The 26,400-nt window shown below is 39.4% G+C and overlaps 1 protein-coding gene and 1 pseudogene across 2 annotated transcripts in view; both read right to left on the bottom strand.

Annotated features, from left to right (window-relative positions):
• USH2A (usherin) overlaps nucleotides 1-26,400 on the bottom strand; it is a gene marked incomplete at its 3' end in the record, with an annotated part of 798,897 nt that overhangs the window by 92,298 nt on the left and 680,199 nt on the right. The window contains exon 61 of the mRNA XM_081297837.1: nucleotides 1,838-2,192. Coding sequence (XP_081153963.1) covers nucleotides 1,838-2,192 — 355 coding nt within the window. The remainder of the gene's footprint in view (nucleotides 1-1,837; nucleotides 2,193-26,400) is intronic.
• LOC308652110 (RNA exonuclease 5-like) lies at nucleotides 23,090-25,391 on the bottom strand (annotated as a pseudogene). Its single transcript has one exon. The product of its transcript is annotated as an RNA exonuclease 5-like (transcript).

Genomic DNA, 26,400 nt, shown 5'->3' with positions numbered 1-26,400 from the left:
AGAAGTTGAAGGTTTAGAATATACGTTCTATGGACATAGTGAAAAATGACAAATTTCCCCATGGATGACATCAGCTGAACAAAATCTTTACACTAAAAACACTGCTATAAATGAAATTATGGCACTTGTAGGTAAATGGATGGAGTTGGAGAATATCATGCTAAGCAAAGTAAGCTAAGCCCCCAAACACAAAGGTCAAATGTTTTCTCTGGTAAGTGAATGCTGATTCATAATGGGGGTGGTGGGGAGGGCAAGGGAAGAATGGAGGACCTTTGTATTGGGGAGAGGGGAAGGAGGGGAGGGAAAGAAGGTGGGGGTGGGAAAGATGGTGGAATGAGATGGACATTATTACCCTATGTATGGGTATGATTGTATGAATGGTATGACTCTACATCATGTATAATCAGAGAAATGAAAAGTCGTGCTCCATTTGTGCAAAAAAAAAAAAAAAGAAAAGAAAAGAAAAGAAAAGAAAAGAAAAGAAAAGAAAAGAAAAGAACACTGAATCTAATGCTTATCATGAAGCACCTAGAAGATGTAATTTGAAAGATCCTGGTATATAAAGATAATTTAGTATGAAATAGGAAAAGTGCCAATTCTGATATACAAATAAAGATTTTTCTAATATTGTTACTTTACTCACATGTTGTTTATTTTTATAATCATATGAGAAAATTAAACATAAGGATGGTGAGAGAGTATTATCTTCAAACTAGTAATTTTAAAAGAGTATTCTTGAATTTCATTAAAGTATATTTGCTGAGTATTATTTAAGTATTTTGATAAAGATTATGCTGTATAACTATCATGTACATTGGGCTTTCCAGACTTGAAGGATGTAAACATAGTTTGTTTTTTTAAAATAATGCTTTATGCTGTCTGTTCATTCTGTTCTTATTTATAAGAGGTTTTCATATTTAATAGTGTCTTGGTGCATTTTGAAAACTATGTTCAAGTCTTAAGATCATAACATTTAGTCTTCTCCATGAAGCCTCTTCAGTATAAGGGCTTCCTGTAGACTTCCTGGAGCATTTATTGGCTAACACTTTTGGTATTTGATATTATTTTCTCTTGTATTGTGGTTTATGACTATTATTTTTAAGTCATATCAGGTGGTAGAGTTTGGGATCTAAGACATTACATATAATTCATAATTTTAATTTTTTTTCTCATATGGAATTCTCATCTTTGTACTATTGTAAAATAGAATGCTGAGACAAGGACTATAATGTTTCTGTGTCTCTTGTAGACTATTTGGGTACACCCAGCATAAAAAAAGCTCTAAGGAGATAACAAGTAAACTGAAGTAAATTGTTTTATGCATCAGAGGAGGTCTGCCCCAAATAAAATCATACAAATGTATAGTACATGTGACTTTTATACTGTATGTGAACTTCATGATATATATATGTGTGTATATATGTATAGAATGATATATATGTATACATATACACACCTGTATGTAAGTAGCTCTTGGAGGAAGTGGAAAATTAAACATTTTGGCTAATTTTATCTTAACCTTATTCCTGTGAGATATAGAAGGACACACTGAATTATCCCATTTAATGGATGTGCAAATGGTAATCAGGCAAAGAGAGCTTCATTTATTTGCTGGTAGTAATACAATTAGTTGTGGTCTACACACAAGGCTCCAGTATTTCTCAAACTCAACTCGGTATCTTATCCTTGTGACCACATTGGTTCTTTTCATATGTAAATTTTTAAAAATATATTTAAACGCTAAGCAAAGAAAAATAATGACAGGCAGGATAAGAAAGTGAATTTCAACATACTAACTGTATAATCTGAGTACTGGTCATTTTTTCCAAGTTCTTACCGGCACTGTGAAAGCATGCATAGAAGAGCTGCTAAATGTCGGATCATCTGGTCTCTCCTGGTAGACCACACGGTATAGGGAGATAATGCCATTGGGAGATTCTGGTTCTGTCCAATTCAGCAGAACGGAATGAGCACTTGTGGCTTGAACCCAAGGAGCTGGCAAAGATTGTGGTGGGGCTTCCAGAGTCCGTGCAGATGCCCATGGACTGTCCACTGAGCCCCTGGAGTTATGGGCTCTGACCTGGTATTCATAGAGTGTGAAAGGCGTCAGAGTCTCAGCATCATCAGTAAATTCAAGGGCTCCTGCTGACCAGACAAACAAAAGAGACTCCTCTTCCATGCCAGCAGGACGTCTAAAAAGAAAGCAAGCAAGCAACCAGTGACAGATGCATACTTCAAAACAAGGTTTGTAGAGCAAGTAAGAAATTACCTTTTGGAAGAATTTATCACCTTAACTTTTCAACTGCTCCTTCGAGATGGAGCAAGTAGAAGAGTACATCAGAGACCTGACTCAATATCATTTTCTTAATACAGTTGACATAATAAGTGGTGTATATATGTGTGTGTGCATATCTTTATATACATATGTGATTCCTTACAAAAGTACATATATTTAATGGAACATATGGAAAATACAAAAAAGTAAAACATCATCCATAATCATATTTTGTTCTATTATCTTTTAGACTTCTTTCTTTAAAAAAATCACACACCAGGAAATACACATAGTATTTAAAAATTTTAAAAATACAGAAATATAGGTTAAGTATTATTAACCAATTTCTATGTATTTTGTATGTTTGTGTATGTGTGCATGTGCATATGCAGTTATGTAGTTATGTTGGGGTTTTAGTTTTTGTACAACTGGAACCATATGATATATAATCATTAGAGGTAAATATTATTTGGAATCTTCACATTTTTGTAGTAGGTGGTCTGCAATAAGGGTTCCAATTTGTTTAAGTTTTTCTGTATTCATGCCTTTTGCACTTTGAGTTTGGCCATATGACTTTGGCTAATAGGATAGCAACAAATGTGTTGACTACAGAGGCTGGAAAGGTATTTGCACATTGAGGCTGACCCTCTTGCTGCTGTTGGCCATGTGAAAAAGCCCCAGCTAGCCTGCCAGAAGATGAGGAATCACCAAGGGAAATCTATAGCTCTTACTTTTTTACCAAGCACATGTGATTTTGCATTTGTTTCTAGGGTGGTTGAAAAAGCGTTTTGAACTCATATCCCACATGTCATTTATTTTCTCTCCCTTTGAATCTTCTGTTCTTTAATTAAACCATACTTACTGACCTTTCCAAGTAAGGCCACTATTTCTTGTTATATTTATTGTTATTATATATCAATAACCCTTATTAAGCACTTACATACAATACCTTGTCTCAGGGATACTTAGATAAGCATCCTGTACCTGAAGGAGCTCGTAGCTAAGTGAAGGAGATAAGCTGCATGCAAATTAATGAAAATACCATGATAAGTAAAATAATAGAAATTCAAGTTAGAGAAATTTAAAGGGAAAAAGGCTACTTTTTGATGTCTCCTTGAAAACCTATTAAAATTCAGAGTATGCTAAAAATATTCTTTCAACTGCCTGAGAATGAGATTGTTTAGTTTCATCTTTGGAACTAAACATCCAAACTAAACCAAATATCCAAACTAGTCTGTGCCTATTTTTTAGGTACTGAATATACAAAGTATTAAACATCAAAGTAATAGAAATGTCCATCTTTTATGATGGCCCCAAATATCTAGTATTTCCTTGAAAACACTTCTTTGCTCATCGGGATATAAAATCATGATGCAGATCTGACAGAGAAGTTCCTGCAGAATCATCTTTCATCTGTAATCTCATCATCGGAGCCCAGTAAGTGTTCAATATATATTTTTTCCAAATGAATGGCTAAAAGGCATATAACTTCATGAATTTACTGTACCTCTGCCTCATCTTTATCAACTCTTATGTCCTGTTAGGGTAGAAATCTAGGTTGAGGAAGGATGTTATATTTATTGTTAGAAATATTTATTGTTGAGACGGATCCTCTTATTTCAGCTCACTTTTAATTGAGTTTATTTTCCAGGCTTTTAGGAGTATTTAATTAACATGCTCTTCAGATGCTGGAAAATGCACATGCTGCCATATCAGATTAACCAGTTCCATCAAAACCTAAAGGGTGATTAAGATGAAGTACAACACAGTACCTTTCACAAAAAAGGAAGGATATGTACAATGTTTGGCTTCGGGAATTTGATGATTCTCAAGTTGATAAATCACTATGACCTAAGTATGAGCAATGACAAGCCTCCTGCTGGAAGCCACAGAGGCTTCATGGATCCCACTCAGTGACCTGCAATTACAGTTCGGCAAACCACCTCATTATTACCAGCTACCACGTGCAGACCAGATTCTGCACTCCATGTAGTTTTGCAGAGTTTGGCCTTTGTACTTGCTGCAGATCTCAGGTACCAGGTGTGTCATTGGGAGGGATTCATTCTAATGAGAACCCCAGGGCTCATAGCCAAGGACTTCTCTCTGTGATTTAAAAAAAAAAAAATGTATTTGCCAGGAATATAAGATAGCAAACAAACCTATAAAGATCTATGGGGATATAGCATTTTCTATTTTGTCTTACTTTAGCCTTACTATGACAATTCAATTAATTTTTATTAAATTCTCCTGAATTTCCAGGTTGAGATGTAACCGTGGTTTTCATACAGCTGGTATTCTTAAAAATTTTGCCTGAAAGTATGAATTTTTAAAATCTCTAGTACTTAAGAGATTAAGTGTAAAGTTAGCCTCAAGTTTATCCATCAAAACAATTAAAGTATGCAGCCTTCTCAAGTATTTGTCAGTACTGAATGCTTAATAAATTAACATCATGGAGGGGAAATGTCCCATCTGTGGGCTAGGAAACACACTCTCCTTATGTCTGAATGAACCTTGAACAGAAGTGGTTGAGTAGACCACAATTATTCCTAATCCACCTAAGATTTAGGATTCAACTAGTTATTTAACTGGAAGTGTTTCCTTCTAAATATTCCTGTGGTTAGATGAATCACATTTTCAGAGATCTCTGAAAAGTCAAATGGTTCTTTTTTGCTTATGCTGATTTGGGAGATGCTTCAGTAATGTATTATTCCAACTGGAGTTAATTTAATATTGCCTAACACTAAGGGAAATTTTAAAAAGCATGAAAACTGGGAACTATATGTTTTAGAAGGCATTCATACTTATGTCATTTAAGTGTATGAGTTCTGTATACCCTCTATTCCCTCAGCAACATCACTGCTTATCTTTAAGAGCAATTTAAACAAAATCCTAGAACCCAATTCATTTCCTATAACAATTTTAAGATTGTGAAACTGCTACCCTCACCCCATGAAGAATATTAAAAATAGGATGAATTTAAATAAAAAGGCAGAAATACCTGTAGAAAGGAGACAGGGAATAGGTCTTGGCTCTGCCACTTAGATTCACGATCTTGAACAAACTAGCCTTGTTCTCTAGTTTCCATTTCATTTTGTAAACATGAGTTAATCACCTCATAGTACAAAGCCAACCTCCCAGAATTCTTGTAAAAATTAAATCAGGTGCAGTAATGCTAGTATGAGTCTGTTTTTCTTTAAGCATATAAGTTTCTCATACTCATACTCATGCTAGCCCAAATCATTGGGCAAAATGTAGTGCATGACACAAATGAAGTTATAGTGAGGATGTTCAAAGTTGTGCTCAGGGAGACTTCTGGCAGTTAAGGAAAAGTGACACTGAACAGGGTGATCATTCCAACAATCCACATGAGAATACATGCAGATCCTGAACTAGAATACTAGTAGAAGAAATGGAATCATTCATGGTTTACAAAATGCTTTGTGAAGGTAGAATCTCCAAGCTTTGTGGTGTGAGTGGATGTTCTGGCATCAGGGGGAAGAGACATCAAATTCCCAAAACTTAAAGACTACCTTTTTTGAAACTTTTTAGAGACTTTCCATGTAACTGGCCTATGCTTATCATTCAGGATTACCTCCTGAAATTTCTATTCCCATTTAATATTCTGGTCATAATCAATTGCTGCTTATGGTTCCCTTGTATTCCATGATATTTCATACTTCCAGGGCTTTGGCAGCTGATAATTCTTTTTGCGATGCTTCTTTTCATGCTCTTTCCAATTCTCCTTTCTGTAGGTTGACTCAACTCACTTTTTAAAACTTTATGGCCAACACTACTTTCTCCAAAAATGTTTTTCATTGGCTTCTTCCTTACACTTATCCTTCCATTTTTGGTTTTTATGATTTTGAGATCGTCATTTTGACTTTGCCAGCTGCCTGTATGTTGGGCTCTGTCAATAGGCTAGCATCAGAGAGTGATCAGGAAGCTGACAAGGAAAATAAACTGGCTCCTTCCTATTTGCTTTGTTTGGTAACTGTTACTGTGAACATCTCCCCATCAAGGACTCTTCACCTTGCAAGAAGTCGTTCCTTTCCCCCCCACTAGGAGCAGATGTTCCCAGTATGCATTTTTTTTTCTATGCTGGGGAAGCCAACTATTTCATGCTTTCTCCCCCAGATATCTGCACCAACAGTAAGGCCTTCCCCTCCTCCTCAGACGTCTGGGTCCCAGGCTCCCTCTCCTAAATTCCTAAGTTTTAATGATACTAACTACTTGCCTTTGTTCCTTTAGTCCTAAAGTTGTCAGCTGTTTCTTGCAGCTGCCTCTGTAATGATACCACAGTTTTCCTTTTAATTCTTTGTTACCTAGTTAATAGATATGTAACCAGTTGCTAGTAATTACTTACATTAAATTCTTTCTGATAATGAAACTTGTGTGGCTTTTCTTTCCTGATCATACCTCAATTCTTACAGAAAATGATGATGATGTTCATAGAAAGAAAGAAATGAAAGAATTATAAGGAGGGTGATGATAGATTTGTATCTGGATTCACTATAAGTTACTATGTTGCCTTTTACTATGCCATGTAATATATCAATTGTAAAAATTAATTACAGCCAGGTGTGGTGGCACATGCCTCTAATCCCAGCATCTTGGGAAGCTGAGGCAGGAGGATTGCAAGTTTGAGGCCAGTCTGGGCAAATTGATGACACAGTCTCAAATTTAAAACAAACAAACAACAAAAAAGGACTAGGGATGTAGCTTAATCACAGAGCACCCCTGGGCTCTATCTCTATCCCCAGTATGATGGAAGAAAAGTTAATTAGAAGATAAAGACGAACAACAGAAGTATTTGAAAGAAGCTTCCCTAAACTGTTCTTTGGAGGTAAGCACTATTAACATTATTTTGGTGTTTAACTATTTAGATATTTTTTCATAAACATATAAATGTAAAGAAACTTATATACTTAAAGAAAAACAGACTCATACTAAGCATGCTATTATGCAATATGTTTTTAAAAATATTTTATTACCAAGAACCTCTTTCTTTCCTTGATATATATATATATATATATATATATATATATATATATATATATAAAGATATATAAATAATATGTATTATATATTATAATGGTTTGGATATGAGTGTCAATCTAAACTTCTGTGTTAATGCAGGAGTACTAAGAGGTGAAGTGATTAGATTATGAGAGCTATTGCCTAGTCAGTCCATCCTAATTTGAATGGACCGGGGTGTAACTGTCAGGTGATATGTGGCTAGAGGAGGTGGGTCATTGTGAGAATGCCTTGGAAGGGCCATCCTTGCTGTGGTCCTTTTCCTTCTCTCTTTCTACTTTCTAGCTGCTATGAAGTGTGCATCTTTTCTTAATAGCTTTTTTTTTATTGGATGTTCACAACATTACAAAGCTCTTGACAAATCATATTTCATACATTAGAATCAAGTGGGTTATGAACTCCCATTTTTACCCCAAATACAGATTACAGAATCACATCGGTTACACACCACATTTTTACATACTGCCATATTAGTGACTGTTGTATTCTGCTACCTTTCCTATCCTCTACTATCCCCCCTCCCCTCTCCTCCCATCTTCTCTCTCTACCCTATTTATTGTAATTCATTTCCCTCCATGTTTGTTATCCCATTCCCCTCATAACCTCTTATATGTAATTTTGTATAACAATGAGGGTCTCCCTCCATTTCCATGTGATTTCCCTTTTTTTCTCCCTTTCCCTCCCGCCTCATGTCTCTGTTTAATGTTAATCTTTTCTTCCTGCTCTTCCTCCCTGCTCTGTTCTTAGTTGCTCTCATTATATCAAAGAAGACATTTGGTATTTGTTTTTTAGGGATTGGCTAGCTTCACTAAGCATAATCTGCTCTAGTGCCATCAATTTCCCAGCAAATTCCGTGATTTTGTCATTTTTTAGTGCTGCGTAATACTCCATGGTGTATAAATGCCACATTTTTTTTTATCCATTCATCTATTGAAGGGCATCTGGGTTGATTCCACAGTCTAGCAATTGTGAACTGTGCTGCTATGAACATCGATGTGGCAGTATCCCTGTAGTGTGCTCTTTTAAGGTTTTCAGGAAATAGTCCGAGAAGGGCAATAGCTGGGTCAAATGGTGGTTCCATTCCCAGCTTTCCCAGGAATCTCCATACTGCTTTCCAAATTGGCCACACCCGTTTGCAGTCACACCAGCAGTGTACAAGAGTACCCTTTTCCCCACATCCTCGCCAGCACTCTTTGTTGTTTGACTTCATCATGGCTGCCAATCTTACTGGGGTGAGGTGGTATCTTAGGGTGGTTTTGATTTGCATTTCCTTGACTGCTAGAGATGGTGAGCATTTTTTCATGTACTTGTTGATTGATTGTATGTCCTCCTCTGTGAAGTGTTTGTTCATGTCCTTGGCCCATTTGTGGATTGGGTTGTTTGTTTTCTTATTGTCTAATTTTTTGAGTTCTTTGTATACTCTGGATATTAGGGCTCTATCTGAAGTGTGAGGAGTGAAAATTTGTTCCCAGGATGTAGGCTCCCTATTTACCTCTCTTATTGTTTCTCTTGCTGAGAAAAAACTTTTCAGTTTAAGAAAGTCCCATTTGTTGATTCTTGTTATTAACTCTTGGGCTATGGGTGTCTTATTAAGGAATTTTGAGCCCGTCCCCAAAATCTGTAGATCAGAGCCAACTTTTTCTTCTATCAGACGGAGAGTCTCTGATTTGATATCTAGCTCCTTTATCCACTTTGAGTTGACTTTTGTGCATGGCGAGAGGAGGGGATTCAGTTTCATTTTGTTGCATATGGATCTCCAGTTTTCCCAACACCATTTGTTGAAGATGCTATCCTTTCTCCATTGCATGTTTTTAGCTCCTTTATCAAATATAAGATAGTTGTAGCTTTGTGTATTAGTCTCTGTGTCCTCTATTCTGTACCATTTGTCCACCCGCCTGTTCTGGTACCAGTACCATGCTGTTTTTATTACTATTGCTCTGTAATATAGTTTGAAATCTGGTATCGCTATACCACCTGATTCACACTTCCTGCTTAGAATTGTTTTTGCTATTCTGGGTCTTTTATTTTTCCATATGAATTTCACGATTGCTTTATCTATTTCTACAAGAAATGCCATTGGGATTTTGATTGGCATTGCATTAAACCTATAGAGAACTTTTGGTAATATCACCATTTTGATGATGTTAGTTCTGCCTATCCATGAACAAGGTATATTTTTCCATCTTCTAAGATCCTCTTATATTTCTTTCTTTAGGGTTCTGTAGTTTTCATTGTATAGGTCTTTCACCTGTTTTGTTAGGTTGATACCCAAGTATTTTATTTTTTTTGAGGATATTGTGAATGGAGTGTTTTTCCTCATTTCCGTTTCAGAAGTTTTGTCGCTGATATACAGAAATGCCTTTGATTTATGTGTGATTGATTTTATATCCTGCCACTTTGCTGAATTCATTTATTAGTTCTAGTAGTTTTTTTGTAGACCCTTTTGGGTCTTCTAGGTATAGAATCATGTCATCTGCAAATAGTGATAATTTAAGTTCTTCTTTTCCTATTTTTATGCCTTTAATTTCTTTCGTCTAATTGCTCTGGCCAGTGTTTCGAGAACTATATTGAATAGAAGTGGTGATAGGGGGCATCTTTGTCTTGTTCCAGATTTTAGAGGGAATGCCTTCAATTTTTCTCCATTCAGAATGATGCTAGCCTGAGGCTTAGCATAGATAGCTTTTACAATGTCGAGGTAAGTTCCTGTTATCCCTAGTTTTTCTAATGTTTTGAACATAAAGGGATGCTGTACTTTGTCAAATGCTTTTTCTGCGTCTATCAAGATGATCATATGGTTCTTATCTTTAAGTCTATTGATGTGGTGAATAACATTTATTGATTTCCGTATATTGAACCATCCTTGCATCCCAGGGATGAATCCTACTTGATCATGGTGCACAATTTTTTTGATGTGCCTTTGTATCCGATTCGCCAGAATTTTATTGAGGATTTTTGCATCTAGGTTCATTAGAGATATTGGTCTGTAGTTTTCTTTCTTTGAGGTGTCTTTGTCTGGTTTCGGAATCAGGGTGATGTTGGCCTCATAGAATGAATTTGGAAGAGCTCCCTCTTTTTCTATTTCCTGAAATAACTTGAAAAGTATTGGTATTAATTCTTCTTTAAAGGTTTTGTAGAACTCCGCTGTATACCCATCCGGTCCTGGGCTTTTCTTGGTTGGAAGTCTTTTGATTGCTTCTTCTATTTCATCTATTGATATTGGTCTGTTTAAGTTGTGAGTTTCCTCCTGACTCAGTCTGGGCAAATCATATGACTTAAGGAATTTATCGATGTCTTCACTATCTTCTATTTTATTGGAATATAGGTTTTCAAAATAATTTCTAATTGTTTTCTGTATTTCTGAAGCATCTGTTGTAATATTGCCTTTTTCATCCCATATGTTAGTAATTTGAGTTCTCTCTCTTCTTCTCTTCGTTAGTATGGCTAGGGGTCTGTCGATCTTATTTATTTTTTCAAAGAACCAAGTTTTTGTTTTGTTAATTTTTTTCAATAGTTTCTTTTGTTTCAATTTCATTGATTTCTGCTCTGATTTTAATTAATTCTTGCCTTCTGCTACATTTGCTATTGTTTTGCTCTTCCTTTTCTAGGGCTTTGAGATGAAGTGTGAGCTCATTTATTTGTTGGTTTTTCCTTTTTTTGAGGAATGACCTCCAGGCGATGAATTTCCCTCTTAAAACTGCTTTCATTGTGTCCCATAGATTCCGATATGTTGTGTCTGTATTTTCATTTATCTCTAAGAATTTTTTGATTTCCTCCTTTATGTCTTCTGTAACCCATTGATCATTCAGTAACGTATTGTTCATTGTCCATGTGATGTAGGATTTTTCCTTCCTTCTTTTATCATTGATTTCCAGTTTCATTCCATTATGATCTGATAAAGTGCATGGTATTATCTCAACCCCTTTATATTTACTGAGGGTTGCTCTATGGCATAATATATGATCTATTTTTGAGAAGGTTCCATGTGCTGCTGAGAAAAAAGTACATCCACTTGATGATGGTTGATATATTCTATATATGTCAGTTAAGTCTACGTTATTGATTGTGATATTGAGGTCAATAGTTTCTTTATTCAACTTTTGTTTGGAGGATCTGTCCAATGGCGAGAGAGGTGTGTTGAAGTCACCCATGATTATTGTGTTGTGGTCTATTTGATTCTTGAACTTGAGGAGAGTTTGTTTTATGAACGTCGCAGCGCCATTATTTGGTGCATAAATATTGATAATTGTTATGTCTTGTTGGTGAATGGTTCCTTTTAACAGTATATAATGTCCTTCCTTATCCCTTTTGATTAACTTAGTCTTGAAGTCGATTTTATTCGATATGAGAATGGCCACCCCTGCTTGCTTACGAGGAGCGTGTGCGTGGTATATTTTTTCCCAACCTTTTACCTTGAGCCTGTGTATGTCTTTTCCAATCAGATGTGTCTCCTGGAGGCAGCATATTGTTGGATTTGTTTTTTTAATCCATGTTACCAGCCTATGTCGCTTTATTGGAGAGTTTAAGCCATTAACGTTTAGAGTTACTATTGATATATGGTTTGTACTTCCTGCCATGTTTGATTATTTATCTCTTTTTTTCCCCTAATTTAGTTTGTTTCTCCATGATTAGCTTTCCCCCCGTCCTCTGTCTTTACCGAGGCACTTCCCGCTGATGGTTTTGGTTATTGTTTTCCATTTCTTCCTCGTGTAGAGTTTTGCTCAAGACGCTTTGCAATGCTAGTTTTCTGGCTACAAATTCTTTTAGCTTTTGTTTATCATGAAAGATTTTTATTTCGTTGTCGTATCTGAAGCTTAATTTTGCTGGATACAGAATTCTTGGTTGGCATCCATTGTCTTTCAGTGTTTGAAATACGTTGTTCCAGGATCTTCTCGCTTTCAGTGTCTGTGATGAAAATTCCGTTGTCAACCTTATTGGTTTACCCCTAAATGTAATCTGCCTCTTTTCTCTTGTAGCTTTTAATATTTTCTCTTTGTTCTGTATATTGGATAGCTTCATAACAATGTGTCTTGGCGTTGGTCTTCTGTGATTTTGTGTGTTCGGTGTCCTGTATGCATCTACAATTTGTATATCTGTTTCCTTTTTTATTTCTGGAACGTTTTCTGTAATTATTTCCTTCAGCAAGTTACTCATTCCCTTGGCATGAATCTCTGTGCCTTCCCCTATCTCCATGACTCTTAAGTTTGGTTTTTTTAAGTTATCCCAAATCTCTTGGATGTTTTTCTCGTGATTTTTTACCAGTCTATCTGAGTTGGCTAGACTCTTTTCAAGATGATATATTTTGTCTTCATTATCTGACGTTCTGGCTTCTACTTGCTCCACTCTGTTAGTGATACTCTCGATTGAGTTTTTAATTTGGTTTATCGTTTCCTTCATTTCTAGAATTATTGTTTGATTTTTTTTTTATAATCTCTATCTCCTGATAAAGATGCGTAACTTCTTCTTTTATCTGTTTATGTAATTCATTTTCAATGTGATCTTTAAGGTTCCTTTCCATCTGTCTAAGGTGTTCCTTGAGTTCTTTATATGGCCATTTTTCTGATGACTCCAGGTCCTCCAGAATATTTAGGCTGTCTTTCATTGTTTGTAGTCCTTTTCTTCCTTGCTTTTTTATGCTCATGATACTTCTTGTTCTGTTTGACTGCTGAGTTACTGTTTACTCTTATAAATTTATTTGATGCTTGGGAGGAGAGGTATTAGAAGGGAAGGGAAGAAGTGACTAAAGAGAGTGAGTGTAGGCAGGTGGAATTTAAGAGAGGGGGAATAAGAAAATTGAAAAGAAATGAAAAGACAAAAGAAAAAAAAGTGAAAAGAAAGAAAGAAAAAAACGAAAAAATAAAAATTTAAAACAAACAAAAAAAATTATAATGATAATAAAAAAATGGAAATTGAAGTTTAAAATAATAATAATAATAATAATAGAATAAAAAGAATTAAAAAAAATTGAAACCATTAATAAGAAAGTTAAAGAACAACAACAACATCAACTACAAAAAGTGAGAATAAAAAAAATAAAAAATACTAATAATAATTAAAAAAATAATAATAATAATAATAAATGCAGTCATAGAGCTCGATTAACTTCTCTTCCAGTAGGTGGAGCTATGCCCACTGGGCCAGGCTTCTCCTCGTGATAGGTGGGAACCAATCACTGTGCCTCAGCTCTTCTTCCCAGACTGTGCGGGTCTCCAGTCCTGAGTGCCTAGGTCCTTCTCTTGTGGTTCCTCAATCCAGGCCCCACTCACCTGTGACGCTTACCACATTACTGGCTACACGCTGGGTCTGCTGCTCCTGGGAGCCCTGTTTTCATGGATGCCTGGGCACACCCTTTCTGTTTGCCTCCCTCGGACCCTAAGTTTGTAGGGCTTGGGGCTGAGGACCCCCAGCGAAGTTGTTTGCCTTCAGGTAGCAACTCCCCTGGTAGCTGGTTCAAGGGACCTCTGTTGTCAGCCCTGGTGGGAGCGATAGCCGGGGGTTCTGCACCGCTAGTCCCACGTCACTCCTGATTCCCTGGGTCTGGCTATGGTGCTCAGTTGGCTTTTACCTCTGTGAGATCAGGTGGGCTGACTAGTTATTTCAGCGGGATCGTTAGTGCTGAGTCACGAGAAGCAGGCGATCCAGGGCTTAAATGCAGCAGATTTGTGCTCAGTGTGTGTTTTCTGAGGGGCCCAAAGTGTACGCCCTAGCTCCACGTCAGCTCAGCATTGCCTAGTGATCCTGAGCAAATAGGCTTTAGATAATTTACAGCTCCCTATGCCCGCGCAGTTGAAGAGGTCAGAGACTTGATCTCTCCGTGCCTGCCGCCATGTTAGACCTCCTCAATGATATTCATGTTACCCTTACAGTTTCCTGGCATAAGCAAGATCTTGGGGTTATACAAACTGCTGCTTCTGTTTCCAGTCCAGTTTTCTAGAACTGAAACCCTGCTGCCGTCGCCTCCACCTCTGGGCTGCGCTCTTGGGCGCCGCGCTTGTCCGTGACCTTAGCAGCGCCGCCGCGGCCTCTGCTGCTCCTCGGCCCAGTGCCTAGCACTCAGGGCCCAAGCGGCTGCCGCCGCGCCTCTCCAGCCCCCTCCTCCGGAGCGCGGGTCCCCTCGCAGGGGGATGCCGAACGACCCCAGAGCAGGCTCTGCCCCAAGGTGCAGCAGGGAACAGGCGACCGAGGCACTTGAGGCCGTGGTCCAGCCTTCGGAGGACAGGGCTCGGCCCGCAGCCCAGTTCCAGTCTCTAGATGTGGCAGCTGGACCATGTAGACAGGGCCATCAAGACAGCATGCAGAAAGCAAATGGCGGCTCCCGCAGAGTGGATTTTCGGCCCCGAAACTACAGCCCCGCCAACAATTCCAATCCACTAACTCTCCCTGTATAGACAATATTCAAAAAAAAAAAAAAAAAGGGCGGGGTGTACTGAGCTTTCTTTGCCTCAGGTACTTACAATCCACTGCTGATTACCCATTCAGCTTCTCTGCCGGGAGCGAAGTGAAAGAGGAAGCAGATGGGCGCCAAGCCCCCGCGGCTCTAAGCAGGAAAGTGTCTGGGAGCCAAGCGTCTCTTTTTCAATCTCTTTGTTTTTTCTGCTGCTTGGCCGGGTGGTGCACTACAGATTAATGGTGAAAGGAGCTCTAACAAGCTGCGCAAAGTCTCGATTAAAGCCGCTGCTCTGAGCACCAGGCTCAGCACTTCAGCAACCCCCATACGCAGCGGCCATCTTTCCTTAATAATAGCTGCCTTTCTATCATGGTGTTCGGCCTCACACTGGGCCCAAAGCAATGGAGTCAGCCAACCATAGACTGAACCTCTGAAAGTATAAGCCCCAAATAAACATTTACTTCTCTAAGATGTTCTTGTCAGATATTTTGTTCACAGTGATGAAAAGTTGACTAACAGAAATTGATAGTGGAAGTGGGGTTGTTGCTAAGTGGGGTTGTTGCTATGATCCACATGAATATGTTGATCAGAAACCTTTGGAACTGGTTTGTAGGAGGAATTTGGAAAACTTTGGAGATGCAGGATGAAGAAGCCTTAGAATGTTGTAAGCAGAGCTCAATGGACAATTCTGGTGGGCATGCAGAAGATCAGAATGCCAATAGGAATGTAGAAAGTAAATAAAGTATGCAGTGTCCCTCTTTATCCTTTTTGATTAATTTTGGCTTGAAATCTATTTTGTTTGATATGAGTATGGACACTCCTGCTTGTTTCCGCATTCCATATGAGTGGAATGATTTTTCCCAGCCTTTCACCTTCAGTCTATGTATATCTTTTCCTATCAAATGCGTCTCCTGTAGGCAACATATTGTTGGATCTTGTTTTGTGATCCATTCGACTAGCCTGTGTCTCTTAATTGGTGAGTTTAAGCCATTAACATTTAGGGTTATTATTGAGATTAGGTTTGTTCCTCCAGTCATATTTGTTTATTTATGTTACTAAACCTGATTAGTTTTCCTCTTTGGTTACTTTCCCCCCTTTACTGTCCTATCTCCCACTGATGGTTTTCAATGTTATTTTCAGTTTCCTCTTCCTGTAATGTTTTGCCAAGGATTTTTTGAAGAGATGGTTTTCTAGCTGCGAATTCTTTTAACTTTTGTTTATCGTGAAAGGTTTTAATTTCATCTTCCATCCTGAAGCTTAATTTCGCCGGATACACGATTCTTGGTTGGAGCCCATTTTCTTTCAGTGTTTGAAATATGTTATTCCAGGATCTTCTAGCTTTCAGAGTCTGTGTTGAGAGGTCAGCTGTTATCCTGATTGGTTTGCCCCTAAATGTAATCTGCTTTCTTTCTCTTGTAGCTTTTAAAATTCTCTCCTTATTCTGTATGTTGGGCATCTTCATTATAATGTGTCTAGGTGTGGATCTCTTATGATTTTGCACTTTTGGCGTCCTGTTATCTTCTAGGATATGGGATTCTGTTTCATTCTTCAAGTCTGGGAAGTTTTCTCGTATTATTTCATTGAATAGATTGTTCATTCCTCTGGTTTGGAGCTCTGTGCCCTCCTGTATCCCAATGACTCTTAAGTTTGGCCTTTTAATGTTATCCCATATCTCTTGGATGTTCTGCTCATGGTTTCTTAGCAGTCTTGCTGAACTGTCTATGTTCTTCTCAAGTTGAAATACTTTGTCTTCATTGTCTGATGTTCTATCTTCTAAGTGATCTATTCTGCTGGTAGTATTGTCAATTGAGGTTTTAAGTTGGTTTATTGCTTCCTGCATTTCTAGGATTTCTATTTGTTTGTTCTTTATACTGCTCAAGGGAACCATACACCAACAAGACATAACAATCATAAATATATATGCCCCAAACAATGGTGCACCTACGTTCATCAAGCAAACTCTTCTCAAGTACAAGAGTCTAATAGACCACCATACAATAATCATGGGAGACTTCAACACACCTCTCTCACCACTGGACAGATCTTCCAAACAAAAGTTAAATAAGGAAACTATAGAACTCAACAACACAATTAACAACCTAGACTTAATTGACATATATAGAATATACCACCCAACATCAAGTAGTTACACATTTTTCTCAGCAGCACATGGATCCTTCACAAAAATAGATCATATATTATGTCACAGGGCAACTCTTAGACAATATAAAGGAGTAGAAATAATACCATGCATCCTATCTGATCATAATGGAATGAAACTGAAAATCAACGATAAAAGAAGGAAGGAAAAATCATGCACCACGTGGAGAATGAACAATAGGTTACTGAATGACCAATGGGTCATAGAAGACATCAAGGAGGAAATTAAAAAATTCTTAGAGATAAATGAAAACACTGACACAACATATCAGAATCTATGGGACACATTGAAAGCAGTTTTAAGAGGAAAATTCATTGCTTGGAGTTCATTCCTTAAAAAAAGAAAAAACCAACAAATAAATGATCTCATACTTCATCTCAAAATCCTAGAAAAAGAAGAGCAAAATAACAGCAAAAGAAGTAGAAGGCAAGAAATAATTAAAATCAGAGCTGAAATTAATGAAATTGAAACAAAAGAAACAATTGAAAAAATTGACAAAACCAAAAGTTGGTTCTTTGAAAAAATAAATAAAATTGACAGACCCTTAGCCATGCTAACGAAGAGAAGAAGAGAGAGAACCCAAATTACTAGCATACGGGATGAAAAAGGCAATATCACAACAGACACTTCAGAAATACAGAAGATAATCAGAAATTACTTTGAATCCTTATACTCCAATAAAATAGAAGATAGTGAAGGCATCGATAAATTTCTTAAGTCATATGATCTGCCCAGATTGAGTCAGGAAGATATAGACAACCTAAACAGACCAATAACAATAGAGGAAATAGAAGAAACCATCAAAAGACTACCAACTAAGAAAAGCCCAGGACCGGATGGGTATACAGCAGAATTTTACAAAACCTTTAAAGAGGAACTAACACCAATACTTTTCAAGTTATTTCAGGAAATAGAAAAAGAGGGAGAACTTCCAAATACATTCTACGAGGCCAACATCACCCTGATTCCTAAACCAGACAAAGACACTTCAAAGAAAGAAAACTACAGACCAATATCTCTAATGAACCTAGATGCAAAAATCCTCAATAAAATTCTGGCGAATCGGATTCAAAAACATATCAAAAAAATTATACACCATGATCAAGTAGGATTCATCCCTGGGATGCAAGGCTGGTTCAATATATGGAAATCAATAAATGTTATTCACCACATCAATAGACTTAAAAATAAGAACCATATGATCATCTCGATAGATGCAGAAAAGGCATTCGACAAAGTACAGCATCCCTTTATGTTCAAAACTCTAGAAAAATTAGGGATAACAGGATCATTCCTCAACATTGTTAAAGCAATCTATGATAAGCCACAGGCCAGCATCATCCTGAATGGAGAAAAATTGAAGGCATTCCCTCTAAGATCTGGTACAAGACAGGGATGCCCTCTCTCACCACTTCTGTTCAACATAGTCCTCGAAACACTGGCCAGAGCAATTAGACAGACGAAAGAAATTAAAGGCATAAAAATAGGAAAAGAAGAACTTAAATTATCACTATTTGCAGACGATATGATTCTATACCTAACAGACCCAAAAGGGTCTACAAAGAAACTATTAGAGTTAATAAATGAATTCAGCAAAGTGGCAGGATATAAAATCAACACACATAAATCAAATGCATTCCTGTATATCAGCGACAAATCCTCTGAAACGGAAATGAGGACAACTACTCCATTCACAATATCCCCCCAAAAAATAAAATACCTGGGAATCAACCTAACAAAAGAGGTGAAAGACCTATACAAGGAAAACTACAGAACCCTAAAAAGAGACATAGAAGAAGACCTCAGAAGATGGAAAAATATACCCTGTTCATGGATAGGCAGAACTAACATCATCAAAATGGCGATATTACCAAAAGTTCTCTATAAGTTAAATGCTATCCCAATCAGAATCCCAACAGCATTTCTTGTAGAAATAGATAAAACAATCAGGAAATTCATATGGAATAATAAAAGACCCAGAATAGCAAAAATAATGCTAAGCAGGAAGTGTGAATCAGGCGGTATAGCGATACCAGACTTCAAACTATACTACAGAGCAATAGTAACAAAAACAGCATGGTACTGGTACCAAAACAGGCAGGTGGACCAATGGTACAGAATAGAAGACACAGTAACCAATCCGCAAAACTACAACTATCTTATATTTGATAAAGGGGCTAAAAGCATGCAATGGAGGAAGGATAGCATCTTCAACAAATGGTGCTGGGAAAACTGGAAATCCATTTGCATCAAAATGAAACTGAATCCCTTTCTCTCGCCATGCACAAAAGTTAACTCAAAATGGATCAAGGAGCTCGATATTAAATCAGAGACACGGCGTCTGATAGAAGAAAAAGTCGGCTATGATCTACATACTGTGGGGTCAGGCCCCAAATTCCTCAATAGGACACCCATAGCGCAAGAGTTAACAACCAGAATCAACAAATGGGACTTACTCAAACTAAGAAGTTTTCTCTCAACAAAAGAAACAATAAGAGAGATAAACAGGGAGCCTACATCCTGGGAACAAATCTTTACCCCACACACTTCAGATAGAGCCCTAATATCCAGAGTATACAAAGAACTCAAAAAATTAGATAATAAGATAACAAATAACCCAATCAACAAATGGGCCAAGGACCTGAACAGACACTTCTCAGAGGAGGACATACAATCAATCAACAAGTACATGAAAAAATGCTCACCATCTCTAGCAGTCAGAGAAATGCAAATCAAAACCACCCTAAGAATGTCATCTCACTCCAGTAAGATTGGCAGCCATTAAGAAATCCAACAACAACAAGTGCTGGCGAGGATGCGGGGAAATGGGTACACTTGTTCATTGTTGGTGGGACTGCAAAATGGTGCAGCCAATTTGGAAAGCAGTATGGAGATTTCTTGGAAAGTTGGGAATGGAACCACCATTTGACCCAGCTATTCCCCTCCTCGGTCTATTCCCTAAAGACCTAACAAGAGCATGCTACAGGGACACTGCTATATCGATGTTCATAGCAGCACAATTCACGATAGCAAGATTGTGGAACCAACCTAGAAGCCCTTCAATAGATGAATGGATTAAAAAAATGTGGCATTTATACACAATGGAGTATTACTCTGCAATAAGAAATGACAAAATCATAGAATTTGGAGGGAAATGGATGGCATTAGAGCAGATTATGCTAAGTGAAGCTAGCCAATCCTTAAAAAACAAATGTCAAATGTCTTCTTTGATATAAGGGGAGTAACCAAGGACAGGGTAGAGACGAAGAGCTGGAGAAGAAGAATAACATTAAACAGGGATGATAGGCGGGAGGGAAAGTGAGAGTTAAGGGAAATTGCATGGGACTGGAAGGTGAGCCTCAGGGTTATACACAATTACATATAAGAGGAAAGGAGGAGTAGGAGAAAAATTATATAAGTGGAAGAAACGATTTATAGTAGAGGGGATGGAGAGAGGGTAGGGGAGGGGAGGGGAGGGGAGGGGTGAGGGGACAGTGGAGAATGGGATAGACAGCAGAATACATCAGTCACTAGAAAGGCAATTTGTAAATCAATGGAAATGTAACTGATGTGACACAGCAATCTGTATACGGGGTAAAAATGGGAGTTCATAACCCACTTGAATCAATCTGTGAAATATGGTATAATAAGAACTATGTAATGTTTTGAACAACCAACAATAAAATAATTAAAAAAAAAAAAGAAAGTAAATAAAGACTATGTTCATGAGGTTTCAGGGGGGAATGGAGACTCTATTGGGAATTAAACTAAGGCCATTTGTGTTACATTCTGGCAAAAAATTTATCTAAATTTTCCCCATTTCCTGAGACCTTGTGTGAGGCCAAATTTAAAGGTGATGGACTAATTAATCTGGCAGAGGAAATTTCAAGGCAGCACAGTATTCAGGCAGTGGCATGGATATTACTATCAGCTTTTATCCAGGGTTACTGTGAGAATCTGGAGTAGAAAGCAGAGCAGAAGGAATTTAAAACATGTGTGTAAAACTAGGGTTAAGGAAGATGTGATTGTTGAAGAGACTACAGCCACTAAAAATATGCTAAGTACTACAGAGTACTACAATAGGAATGATGACTTTGAGGGCATCTCAAATATTGACAAAACCATGCTCATTGCAAGCTCAAGGTTATAAAAAGTAAAAATTCCCTTGAGAAGAAACTCAGGGCACCCTCTTTATGGGGGCCCTAGGAAATTGTTTTACTATGTTCAGTCATTCTGTCACTCAGAAGCCACTGCAGGTATAATTCCAGAAGGCCTAGATATTTCTGGAGCTGGCACCAGACCTTGACATAATTCATATGGTCTCATTCTTCAGAAATGCAAGATCCTGGAGTTAAAGGCTCATGAATGCTTCTACCAATATTTCAGTGGAAGGCATGGGAAGCCAGGAGAAGTTTTGCAGGGTCAGAATCTCTCTGGTCTGCACTTTAAAGGGTGATGCATGAAGCTGGGAGGATGAAACTGAAGCTGGAATGGAGACCCTAGGATTTAAGAGATGCCAGTAACATGAATTGTCTGTCAAGGAAAGCTGCTGGCTGCAGAAACAACCAGGCTAAGAGTGAGGGCATGAGCATTGCAACTGACAAGGCTGAAGGGGTGGGACTGCCCAAACCTTTTTGGAGAGAACTTCTTCTGCCGTGTTTCCCAGATGCTAGACTCAGAGCTACAGAACTTGTTTTCTCAGCTGGATTTCAGTCTTGTTTTGATCCCATCAATTCTTTCCTCTGTTTCTCCCTTTTGGAATATAGGTGTTCTCTTTGTGTCACTTTATATTGAATATATGTAACTTATTGCTTTTGATCTTTACAGGGGCTCATAGTCAAGAGTTTGCCTTGAGTCTTAGATGAGATTTTGAACTTGGACTTTTGGGCAATGCTAGAACTGCTAAGACTATGGAGACTTTTGGAGGTGGACTAAATGCATTTTGCATTGTGAGATGGCTGACCTTTTTGGAGGCCAGGGGCACAATGCTATGATTTAGATATATGGTGTCTACCCAAAGCTCCTGTAATAATGAAGGAATACTCACAGATGAAATAAATAGATTATAAGAATTGTAATCTAATCCGTCTATTCAAGTTTTTATTTTTTTTCAAAGCAGGATCTCAGTTTATTGAGAAAACACACACAGCTAATACAAGGCACAGGAGCCAATCAGGATAAAGGTCAGCAGGGTGGGGAGAGTTCGCGTGTACACCCATCTCACAGGCCATAATGGGAGACCCCCCTCCCCCCCAGCTGTCCAGAGGGTGGAAGGGTTCTGAGCCTATCCTAGAGGTCATCTGGTTTTTCCTCACAACCCAGGCAACGCCTTCTGGATGATCCCCAGGTGCTTTCTTAGCCACAGGTGGCCCCAGGACCCGGAAGCGTGCAGCAAGTTCGGTTTTTCCTCCTTTCTGATGCAACATGCCCCACATGTTACATCGTGCCCTACGTCTGTGTTTCCTTTTTCTTGCCATCATTGTCAGAAATTCAGGGAAGTCAATTTTGCCATTACCACCAGCAGCTACTCCCTTAATCGCGTCCTGTAACTCGACTTCTGTGGGATTCCACCCAAGAGACCATCTCATTACACTTCCCAATTCCTTTGTTAGTATAGTATAGTTCCATCCCCGTTCCTGTCAAATAGTGGGAAAGCTTCTTTGAATTCTGCAGTCTGCCCTTCAGCTAGATGGTCAGGCACGCTGCAAGGATTACCAGTTTCCGAGACTCAACCACATAACCACTGGGCTCATTCGCTCCACTCAGATCCCACACTTTTAAAATGTCACATAGCATGAATAGAATTTTAAACGTCCGAAGATATCAAACACGTTTACATTTATTTTGGTTTAATTATTATAAGTTGTATTTATTTATATATATATATATATATATATATATATATATATATATATATATATATATATTTCCTTTTCAATTGGCACATAGTAATTGCACTGACTCATTGGGGCACAGTGTGGTGTCTTTTTTTGTTTTAGTTTCCCACTTCCCCACCCACCCTGTCTTAAGATGAGGAAGGCTTGAATCTTGGGCATTTATTGAAAACTTGCGCATGCCATGTAAATGGATTAGACCCGTTAGCCGGCACACCAACTTCCCACACAAAGCCGTCCACTGAACCAAGACGCCCAGCAGTCTTTGGAGAAGCTGCAGCCTGACCCGTCTTCTCCACCATCGCCCAGGAAGGATGAGAAAAGGCAAGTGGCGAGCCGACTCACAAACCCATGCTTGGTCCGGTGCTTTCCTCTTCTTCATCTTTTATTCCCATGAGTCCCAGGCCAGAGAGGGATCCATGAGGGCTAGTGGTTCCTGGCAGGAGGATGACGCAAAGGGTACCCGGGCTCAGGCTTCGGTAGAGCCTTCCAATCTTGCGGCTCCAACACCAGGCTGCACTCTTTGCGTTTTCCACCTTTAAATTCTGCAAGGTCTCCCGCTCCGAGGGAGGAGGTCTCACTCTCAGACCTGCGGGCCTTCTTGATTCAGGTGGTGAGCTCCTAAGCCACGCGTGCAGGTGCCTGGGGGTTAGGGCCTGCCTGCCTTTCAGCTTCTAGTCCTTGCCTGCAAGGACATGGAGGGCCCTCTTGGCATTGCCAAAAGTTTTGAATTTCAGGAAACAGTATTTTTCCTGTCTTCCGCTTTGAGCATCTGGAGGCACGATCACAGCTTCCAGGCCACCAAAGAGGTTCGGCAGTTCCTGAATATGTCCTAAGAAATCTTTACCTACTCCAGACAGATAAATGGTTTCTGGGTTCTCAGAATCTCGTTCCAGCTCCTTAACGAGTGTGTCACAATCGAGAGTGGGTTCTGTCACAGGTCTCTGTACCTTTATGTATACACCTTCCACAAGAAGGCCATTCAAGCACTCGATGGCCAGCTGGGCAGCTTCCAGGACTTCATACTCTATAGAGAGATGAGGCTGATGCGTTTCCAGAACAGCAGTCATTGTACGAACTGGGCCAAAGCTCCTAGACAGCCTCTTCAGAGCACTTAGGTTCCAATCTTTGCTCAGTGGCCCAGCATAGATAGTGGACATCTCTGTCCACTTGATCCGAATCCTTCTGTTCACTTTCTCAGTGAGGAGAGGTGAAAAAGGCTCCAAAGAGAACTGAATAACGCTGAAGGGGTACAGGCGCACTTGCCTTCTGGCCTGCTCAAAGACCTCTCTGTTGGAAAGGCACTTAATAGTCTCACAATCTTCAGGAGACGGGAGTTCAATATCGTCTGTCTCTCGGGATACAAAAAGGAGCTTGTGATGCCCCGGATCGAAAGATCTTAAAGCACCTCTGTAGGTGTACTGGAACTTTTCTGACATTTCTTGGGTCTTGGGCTCTCCACAGCGCCTCCAGATTGAGTTCTGCGACCTTCTTTGGGCCATACTTGAGGAAATACTGAGCCAATTCAAGGGTCGCGGCAGCGTCCTCTGTGGGATCATGACCGTCCCTTTCCGAACGTTGAATGTCCTTCCCCAATACAGCTTTGGCTAAGAACTTTAGCTTGAATCTTCTGCCCCGCTCTCTGGCATAAAGCAACGAGGTGTCGATAACATATGGATGGATCACGTTCAATGCTTGGAGATCCACGTCTAGGGAATGACCTACCAACACCGCATCAGGAGGAAGCAGTGCTTTTAACCGCCTCTGAACGTCTTTCAGTTTTGTCGTCACCGGTTTAAGCATCTCCTCCGTGATCCCGGAATAGCAGGTGGCGTAGTCCACAATCTCCTCATCGGGTTTCACCAACTCATCCATGAGACACGAGCCTCCTTCGGCAACCAGTGAGATGCGGGTTAGTTCTCTCCCCTTGGACGTGATGCACTTTTCTCCGTCCTCCGTCCAGCCCAAAGAGAGGGCTGTTCTCTGTGACAGACACATTACATCTGGTAGTTACAAAGTTCTCACAGTCGGGAGAACCTTGTAACGGAAAGTCAAATGTTCTCATTTCCTCCTCTGTCAGAAGGCATCGCAGCAAGCCCACCTTCTGAGAGCCATACTTTTGAATGACCGGGTCATTCTGCAGGTCGACCTTGGGTTTTGTACCGGCAGATGGTACAGATCCTCCCATGGTCTTAGGCAGATTTCCAGCCGTTTGGTTTGGTAGCCCGATAACATCAGCTAGAAAAGTAGGTGATGGAGGAAGCAAGCGGAATTTGTGTCTGAAGGCTTTTCGGAGAAATCCAAACTCCAAATAGAACCTGTAGAAGTGGAGTTGACTCATCCCTTGAAGGATGACAACCACTGTTCTGCTCAGTTGCTTTCTGTACAGAAGCTGGCACCACCTGGGTCTCTCAATAACGGTGCAGCCAGAACTGCGTACCTGAGCAGCTCACATAGCTGTTCGTGGGTTATTTCACAGTTTTCAGCCGTTACGATGCCAGACAACCGGGCTCTCCTGGGCTCGGGCTGCCTGTCCATGAGATCCAAACAGGGTATACTTGCCTCGGGCGTCCCCATCAGCCAGTCAGGGACCTGTCTCCTCTGGCTGTTCAGCCTCCCGGTCTTCTCCTTCTCTGGCTCCATGATCCTGTACTTGAGTCCTTGTTGTGGGACGCTGTCCTTGGTGTAGAAAGCTGTCCCTGGCATAGAAAGCTGTCCTTGCCTTGATGCCAATCCAGCGAGAGAAAACGTTCTTGAGAAGGAAAAAGGATGGTTTATTGCTTGGCCAGCGAAGGAGAAACGATGGTTCTCACATCAGCAGGAGTAGGGGGTTTTTATACAGGTGATTCAGAGAAAGTGAGATCAGGGAGGAGAGATCAGGAAGGAAAAGATTAGGGAAAAGAGAACCCAGAGGATGAGACCAGGGAGGGGGAAAAGAACAGGGAGGAGAAGTTTAGGGAAAAGAAAAACAGAAGATCAGGGAGGAGAAGGGTAGGGGAAAGAAAATCAGGAGGACAAGGTTAGGGCAAAGAAGATCAGAAAGGAGAAGGTTGGGGAAAAGAGAAACAAACATGGAAGTTTCAAAGTGACAAGGGATGTAGTCAAAGCATCCAGTGAACCCCTGTTGCAACTTCAGTAAAATCTTCCCTTTGTATTCCAGCCTATTGCCGTTGGGGGACCTTTACTGTGGAATATCTTCCAGTAGTTTCATGGTTTCTTTACCCAAATTCATAAAGTTCCAGGGAACAGGACCGTGCCCTGTGTTTCGTATTTTCTCAGAATTGTGCTGTATACGTAGCAAAGACTTGAAAAAGTAAAAAAAAAAAAAAAAAAAAAAAGTGTGAAGACAAAAATAACTAAAGGTCTTCAGTGTTTCTGTACCCCTACAATCATGAGTTCCCCAACATTACTGCGAAATACAGGGAACAGATAAAATTGACCTAAGTTTGCTAATATGGGCTTGAGGCCTCTGTAGGTAAAATGACTACTAAAATAAAAAAGAGGATGATAGCCCAGCCGCTCTGGAGGCTGAGACAGGAAGATCATGAGTTCAAAGCCTGCCTCAGCAACTTGGAGAGGCACTAAGCAACTCTGTGAGACCCTGTCTCAAAATAATATATATAATACAAAATATGGCTGGGGATGTGACTTA

The sequence above is a fragment of the Spermophilus citellus genome (assembly GCF_964194105.1).
Source record: "Spermophilus citellus genome assembly, chromosome: 6".
Lineage (NCBI taxonomy): Eukaryota > Metazoa > Chordata > Mammalia > Rodentia > Sciuridae > Spermophilus > Spermophilus citellus.
The sequence above is the reverse complement of the archived record's forward strand: the minus strand, read 5'-3'. Positions and strand labels throughout refer to the sequence as shown.